Here is an 8,674-nt window from a genome sequence, read left to right as displayed (position 1 = left end):
AGGCATGTCAGTTAGTCTGCTTTAACAGATGCTAGGGATGCCATCTGTGGGATAAAAGCTTTTAATCACAGATAAATCCATTGGATTGTGCAGCAAAGGCATTTAAGAGATTAAAAAGCAGTCCCTCTGGGAGACTTTCACACGCTTTACCATGCTGATTTACGACTTCACCACTTCATCGATAGGCTATCGTTTTTGTATATAAATTCACTTGGAGTAATACCAAAGAGCAGTGACCATTGCTTGTCTTTGGCAGGCTAAAATGACTGTCATGCATAAACATGGCTCCTGTATGAAAGTTTTGGTACTAGTGGGAGGGACTACTTTAGGTCACACTTCCTTATTGATTGGTTGGCATAAGCAAACGTGACAGTCCCCTTCAAATAATTGTCTGGTAAGAATAACTAACTTGCCAAATACCTATATTTCCCCCATTAAACAGAGAAATATGTAATACATTATATTGTTTAGGAGCGAAGAGGTGACATATCGCTTCAAGAGCGACTCCTACTTCCGTGTTGTCCCTCAATGTAAAGCAGTCCTATTACAGGAAGCTGTAGCCTAATCTGTGGGGGTTAATCCGCGTAGTTTACAGGTATTTAACCATTAAAACCTTCGAATGTTACATTGTATCGTTGAGCAACATACGTTAGAATCTATATCAATGTTCGTGACATTCGAATCCACCGAGTAATTATTATTATTTTTATATACATACATAGGTAGGTTGCGTTATAGTCTATCACAGTGCCATTTATGTAGGTGATGTTAAAACGTAGACTTTTGAATAAACCTTTAATTTAGTTTACACAACGTTTTAACGAATTCACGACTGAACTCGTTCATGATTTAATGTTAGTGTGCCCTTGATCGACCCTCTTTCAATGTAATTTGATGAAGTGAAGGAGCAGCGATTTCGGAGAATACGGACGATATAAACTACATGTAGCAAAACAGAAGATTCAATCGCTGCCCACGTCAGAGGAACTGCGGTACATTAGCGGAAGAATGCCAGCGGGTAAGCGAAGTGATTTGTTTTTGAAGGATGTTTTAAATTGAAAGGTTGTGGTACTTGTTATCAACAGCGGTACATTGACGAAGGGGGTCGCTTGTTCAACCCATAGCGTGTTTCACAATGAGTCATTTGTCCATCCAAAGGTGTTCAAAGCATGGTTTTGATGGAATTATCAGGGCCATCAACAATTGTTTAAAATCGAGCAGACATTTATTGGGTGCACAAGGAAATCGCTCTGTTGCGTCGTTTTGTGTGTCGCAACATTGTATGTTCACTCAACTCAAATATGAGAGATTCTATAGGCATTGGTGGAATTAGCCTTGTAGAAATGCAATTGTGGTGTTTGAATTAGTTGTCAGTACCTTGATTTGAAGACTACGTTTAGGACTGTGGGCAATATGACATAAAATAAAAAAGGTAAACACAAGGCCTGGTTTCTGCTTGACAGTGGATGTGTTTGCACGTTCTATGTCAAAGATTAAATGCTGGGTTCAATGTGTATCGCTGACGGGAAACGCACTTTTCACGCCATTTCGATAACGGTGACTTTTTCGTAGCAGGGTAGGAGCCTGCGGTTAGGGTTGGAGAAAATGCTCTCCTAACCTGCGACGAAAATCACTTTCTCGAAGTGGCTTGAAAATAATGTGGCCCTATAACTGAATTATGTTCAAATTTTTAAGGTAATTTCTGCAACCAGCGGGAACTTTGCCTTTTAATTGTCAATTGCGCTATACAGCGGATCGTCAGGCTACTGATTGAATAGAGCCCTAATTTGTCTGTAAACCACCCTAAATTATTTTCATATGCTTCACGATGACGCTATCTAAACAAATGCATATATTTTGAGCCAGTGTGTCTTTGAGTCTTAATCCGGAGCAGATATTTAAACGTTTTTGGAAAATGTGGTCACATAAATTGAGGGAGATATGAACGTAATTATGTTAACAAATTTAGCATCTGCACCGTTCTTCCAGTAAATGTGTTTTTGTGACATTCTGTGTACATTTTCGAAGTAGTCCTTGTGCATAAAAAGCGTATGATTTGTTGAATTTGAAATCAATGGTTTTTGTTTTGCGTAGATTTTGAAGTGAGAAATATGAGTCTCCGGGTCATTCTGTTACTGTGGAATTGCCCAGCTGTAACATGATACCCTCATACATTTATATTGCTTAGGCCAATCTATCAGTGGAATATGGCCTGTGTGTGTGTTAGAGCAGGGGTTTTCAACCTTTTCTTGCCCTGGCAAAGCGGCGACCCAGGGATGTTTGCAACCCCCCCCCCCCCCAAAAAAAAAAAAAAATTGTTCCAAACATTTTTTTAATGAAAATATTTGTAGACCGTTTCATTATGTTGACCTCACCACAGTTTATTGGAAGTGTAAACTCGATCATACCTTTCTAGCTTTCTTGGCAGCATAGGAAAAATGTTGCTGTTGTAAAGCAAATTTCTGCAATTCAACATTTTTCTATTGAGCTAAAGGACAATTGTTTAGTTTTATGGCTAATGTCCTGCAGTTCTATGCATTTTGCTATGGCTAATCTTGTGTTCCTCTGCTCAAACATAAAAACAAAATCAATGGGCATTTCTCCGGAATTTCAGATTCACCCTGACTGTCAAGATTTATTTGATTGTTAGTGCTCAAAGATGGTATAATACAAAAAGTGTGTGTGTATGATATATCCCCTGTCCAAAGTTTGGATACACCTACTCATTCAAGGGTTTTTCTTTAGTTTTACTATTTTCTACATTGTCCAATAATAGTGAAGATATTACAACTATGGAATCATGTAGTAACCAGAAAAGTGTTAAACAAATCAAAATATATTTGAGATTCTAAAAGTAGCCACCCTTTGCCTTGATGACAGCTTTGCACACTCTTGGCATTCTCTCAACCAGCATCACCTGGAATACTTTTCCAACAGTCTTGAAGGAGTTCCCACATATGCTGAGCACTTGTTGGCTGCTTTTCCTTCACTTTGCGGTCCAACTCACCTCAAGCCATCTCAATTGGTCAATGGTCATCTGTGAAACACAATCACATCTGGTTTGCGCTTAGTGGGACTATCATTTGTTTTTCAACGGGACAATTGACCCAAAACACACATACAGGCTGTGTAAGGGCTTTTTGACCAAGGAGAGTGATGGAGTGCTGCATCAGATGACCTGGCCTCCACAATTGACCCAAAACACACAGGTCATCTGGTCATCTGATGCAGCACTCCATCACTCTCCTTGGTAAAAAAGCCCTTACACAGCCTGTATGTGTGTTTTGGGTCAATTGTCCCGTTGAAAAACAAATGATAGTCCCACTAAGCGCAAACCAGATGTGATTGTGTTTCACTGCAGAATGCTGTGGTAGCCATGCTGGTTAAGTGTGCCTTGAACCCTAAATATATTAGACAGTGTCACCAGCAAAGCGCCATTAAACCGCCACCTCCATGCTTCACGGTGGGAACCACATGCGGAGATCATCCGTTCACCAACTCTGCGTTTCACAAAGACACAGCGGTTGGAACCAACAATTGCAAATTTGGACTCATCGGTCCAAAAGACAGATTTCCACTGGTCTAATGTCTATTGCATGTGTTTCTTTGCCCAAGCAAGTCTCTTCTTATTATTCGTGTCCTTTAGTAGTGGTTTCTTTGCAGCAATTCGACCATGAAGGCCTGATTCACAGTCTCCTCTGAACAGTTGATGTTGAGATGTGTCTGTTACTTGAACTCTGAAGCATTTATTTGGGCTGCAATTTTTGACTCTGGCAACTCTAATGAAAGTATCCTCTTTAAGCAGAGGTAACTCTGGGTCTTCCTTTCCTGTGGCGGTCCTCATGAGAGCCAGTTTCATCATAGCGCTTGATGGTTTTTGCGACTGCACTTGAAGAAACTTTCAAAGTTCTTGAATTTTTCCCAAATTGATTGACCTTCATGTCTTAAAGTAATGATGGACTGTAATTTCTCTGCTTATTTGAGCTGTTCTTGCCATAATATGGACTTGGTATTTTACCAAAACAGGGCTATCTTCTGTATACCACCCATACCTTGTCACAACACAACTGATTGCCTCAAAGGCATTAAGACATAAATAAATGAACTTTTAACAAGGCACATCTGTTAATTGAAATGCATTCCAGGTGAATGCCACATGAAGCTGGTTGAGAGAATGCCAAGAGTGTTCAAAGCTGTCAAGGCAAAGGGTGGCTACTTTGAAGAATCTCAAATATAAAATATTTAGACTTATGACTGGGGCTGTATATGTTGTGTATATGAGTTAGAACACAATCAGAAGATATATTTATCTGGTTTGGGTCATTTAAGTTGACACTGAAACTGAAAATTACCACTTAGACGCCCCGCCTAAGAAAAAAACCCTGTAATTAGCTCCAGTGCCTGTAATTTCCTCCATATTAAAGGGATGGTTTGAGATTTTGTCAATGAAGCCATTTATCTACTCATTAACACCTAAAGTGTTAAGCACCTCAATTAAGTAATTAGCTAAGACAAAACCGTTGCTATTATGTCCGCCAAGGCTTGACTGAAGCTGGGGGAGTTATTAAAGAAAAAAAAGAAAAGAAAAAAGGCTCAGCAGCACCGCAGTCTCAGCTGATTAGTGTAGTGCTGTACTTTTGTTTTGTGTCTTCCCATTGTTTCCCTGCACACCATTGTTCAGCTGAGAACTCCACATGTTCCCTGTTTTGAAGTGTAGGCCTAATTGTTCTCCACAGACGAAGGCCTTGTTTACACTGAAGACTGATGGAGATGACAAGTTGGATTGCTTTCTAACATTCCCTTGGGTGAAGTTGCCCTAGAGGGCCTGGACACTGTTCTTGAGTCGGTGTAGCATTTTCCCAACTGGTTAAATATGATCGACAAATTAGGCCCATTGAGTGCCCCCATTGTTGAAGGGAAGACCATGATCTGTTTACACACAATATTAATAATTGAGGTCGTGCAGTGTCTACTGGTTTTATCTTCTCACTGGTAGTCAATGAATCCATGAATTACAGGTCTTTCAATCATTGAATTTAAGGTCCTTAATTTGCCATCAAGTCCACACACATATCTGGGTTGTGACTGGTAGGGAAGAAACATTTTGAAATGGCGAGGTACTACCTGAACTTGTTAGATAAGTGACATTTTTATTTTACTTTAGCGTGCCTTACTGAACAGGATCCTGGTTTCCCAAGTGTAGGCCTAAATCCGTTTCAGATGTTTAGACAAATTCCAGACATACGCATGCGTCACCAGACTCAATTACCGGGATGGCTAACTCTGGAAATTCGTTCGGTCACCACTGAGTAATAAGGTAGATCTGCATTTTCATTTAAAGGTTCGAAAGGTGCGTGTTTTGGTGCCGCTAGGGAAGTTCAGACGGCTGGGTGATTACTTATCTTAAATTGCTTGTAAATATTGTATGTTTTTATTGCATTGGAATTGTAAATATTGTGTGCTTGGCTCCCTTGCAAAGGAGGCTTTGGTCTCAATGGGATTTCCCTGTTTCATTCCAAGTGCATTTATTTTTTATTTTTAACCTTTATTTAAACATAAGCAAACCAGCCTAAATGGGGAGGGACCTACCTAAATTTGTCAATTGTAATAAACTAATTTGTTTTCTGGTACAAAATGTTTTTCAACGTTGTACATTAAATGAATACACCCCATAGTAGTGTTGCACCTCTGGAAGACTGGTCACATTCAGTAGCACACAATGTGAGGGCACCAAAACCTCTCCAATCAGAGCAGTTTCTCCTATGTGTGCCTGCTGAATGCAACCCTGGTCAAGTTTTACAACTTTGAAATTAGTCAACTGATGTCGAAGCTTATTACACATGGAATTCAGCTATGTCTAGATGCATCCCAAAATGTAATGGCGGTTGCGTAAAATTGCAAAGTCAGTCGCCTTTTCTCCATTGTTATTTTTGTCTTTGTGTATAGAAAACTTAACACTGGCTTCTTTGCTAATTCAATGGAGTCGAGGGATGATGGGCCTTGCCAGATAATGGATTTGATATACATACACCCTGCTGTCTGTCTTTGAGATGCTAATTGTGAAACTCAAATGCATTAAAAAGGCAACTTACATATGGCTGCATTGTTTTGATCTACTATTAAGGAATTGGATGTTTGGTGGTACAGGCATATTAAGGATCGTTCCCCCTTTTTCGCAAACTGTAATTTGTATGCATCACCAAAGACTTGTTCGGTAAAGAAGGATTTGGCTTAAATATATATAAATACAATGCTTTTCCATCGCCTATGTCACGTATCTTTTTGGGAATGGAATTGTATGCTTAAGATTCCTTTTCCCTTTGTGAAATTTCCTGTTTTGGGGATTTTCACTTTTTAAAGTAGACCTATTTTTGTGTATGTGTGCGCACAGGTGTGTTTCATATTTCACTGGGTCTTTGTCATTATTTTTGCAGAGCGGATTGTTGAAGTAAACAGTAACATTATAACCCACTGCAAAGAGTTGTCCCTGGTCTGCCTCCTGCATTGTACTACACAGAGCACCAAGGATGCCAGGTGAAGCCAAGCATATAAGCACATTGTTAGTATGACCAGCTTGCAAAATCGGCAGTGAAATGTAAACGAACACTTTAGTTATTAAGCTAACACAAGTAGCTTGTGTGTTTGACATATTTAGCCTATTGGTGATGTTGGCATGGATAGCCCCAGGAAAGTAGGTTACATAGGCATGTACTTATTGCGTAAAGTATACATTTCCATAGTTTATCAGGGGATGAGAGCCCCCAAATACTTTGATACTAATGGTATAGGCTACTGCTAGCTGTCTGGGTGGGTAGGTGGCTAGCTAGCTGTCTGGTTGGGTAGGTGGCTAGCTAGCTGTCTGGTTGGGTAGGTAACTAGCTAGCTGTCTCGGTGGGTAGGTGGCTAGCTAGCTGTCTGGGTGGGTAGGTGGCTAGCTAGCTGTCTGGTTGGTTGGGTAGGTGGCTAGTTAGCTGTCTGGTTGGTTGGGTAGGTGGCTCAATCTTCCAGGGATTTGAGACTGGGACGGAGGTTCACCTTCCAGCAGGACAATGACCCTAAGCATACTGCTAAAGCAACACTTGAGTCGTTTAAGGGGGAAACATTTAAATGTCTTGGAATGGCCTAGTCAAAGCCCAGACCTCAATCCAATTGAGAATCTGTGGTATGACTTAAAGATTGCTGTACACCAGCGGAACCCATCCAACTTGATGGAGCTGGAGAAGTTTTGCCTTGAATAATGGGCAATATTCCCAGTGGCTAGATGTGTCAAGCGTATAGAGACATACCCCAAGAGACTTGCATCTGTAATTGCTGCAAAAGGTGGCTCGATAAAGTATTGTCTTTGGTTATAGTTATGCACACTCAAGTTTCTTTGTCTTATTTCTTGTTTGTTTCACAATAAAAAAAATTGCATCTTCAAAATCAAATGATACAACCCCCCCCCCCCCCAAAAAAAAAAATCCACGTTGTAAAGCAACAAAATAGGAAAAATGCCAGGGGGGATGAATACTTTCGCAAGCCATTGTATGTGTCTGGGTAGTGGGTATGTAGGTAGCTGTGTTGCAATTTTACCACATGTTCTGTGGTAAAATGTAGGACTGGTGAACTAGCTATTGTTAGCTAGCTTCAACTGATGTTGTCTGGCTCTAGCTAGCTAGCTAATGTCTGAAGTTATTAGTGTAACAAACTAGACATCTTTCTCTGCCTGTTCTTTAGCTAGCTAATTTTCAGCTGACTGGTGTTAGTAACTAGCTATAGAGGCTAGCTGCTGGACTTTGTACAATCAAGCTAACATTAGCTAGCTACCTCGCTCAGTGTTTCTTAATCCTGGTCCTGGGGACCCAAATGGCTGCACATTTTTTGCTTTTTCCCTAGAACTACACAGCTGATTTGAATCAGCTGTGCAGTTCTAAGGCAAAAACTCTAATCCTGGTCCTATCTAATCAAAATGTTTTGTATTTATTGATTAACCCGAGTGGATCCCGGGTGACGCAGCGGTCTAAGGCACTGCTTCTCAGTGGTAAAGGCATCACTACAGACCCTGGTTCGATTCCAGGCTGTATCACAACCGGCCGTGATTGGTAGTCCCATAGGGCCGTCCAAGAAATACTCTTAAATCAATTGCTAACGACCCTGTTAAAGAAATCTGGTATGTGATTCTTGGTAACGGTCAGACGGCTCATTACAAGAGGCAGGGAGTATATTGTGTACCGCCAATCAAGTTGTTTCGCAAATCTTCATCGAGATTGGCTAAAATATGATGGTAGGGAGACTTGAATTAACACCGCGCTTCAACTAATGCCTATCATTGCATCTATAATAAATCCCCTGATGTCATATTATCAGTCTTTTAAATATTTTCTGGCAAACCAGCTTCACCACATGCACAGAGCATTGTTCAATACTAACTGTATGCCTTGGGTGTGTGCACTATAAAGGCATGCTACGCTCTCCTTTGCACTATAGGCTGAACAAGCTGCGATGTGCTGATCAAGTCCATACAGCTGTGACTCATTGGCTAATTAAGGGTATAATTGACCGCACAATTACATCAATGTGTTGCATAACCTGCATGTGTTGTACTGACTTATATTACAACAAATAATGTAATCACACCAGATGGTGTATTAAAGGGATAGTTCCCAATTTTACATTGCATCGGGTTTTTGGTCCA

At 40.5% G+C, this 8,674-nt stretch overlaps 1 protein-coding gene across 3 annotated transcripts in view; it reads left to right on the top strand.

The window, feature by feature from the left end:
• Positions 1–418: 418 nt before the first annotated feature.
• Positions 419–8,674, top strand: part of efr3a (EFR3 homolog A (S. cerevisiae)) — a 251,567-nt gene continuing 243,311 nt past the window's right edge. The window contains exons 1-2 of one of the 3 annotated variants that reach the window (XM_021612602.2): positions 419–595; positions 906–1,018. In XM_021612602.2, coding sequence (XP_021468277.1) covers positions 1,009–1,018 — 10 coding nt within the window. In that variant the 5' untranslated portion in view covers positions 419–595; positions 906–1,008. Of the gene's footprint in view, positions 1,019–8,674 lie in introns of all 3 variants that reach the window. The other 2 variants (XM_021612601.2, XM_021612600.2) reach the window with 2 other exon arrangements.

Source organism: Oncorhynchus mykiss, chromosome 8, assembly GCF_013265735.2.
Source record: "Oncorhynchus mykiss isolate Arlee chromosome 8, USDA_OmykA_1.1, whole genome shotgun sequence".
Lineage (NCBI taxonomy): Eukaryota > Metazoa > Chordata > Actinopteri > Salmoniformes > Salmonidae > Oncorhynchus > Oncorhynchus mykiss.
Note: the sequence above shows the minus strand (reverse complement) of the source record. Positions and strands in the feature narration are given on the sequence as shown.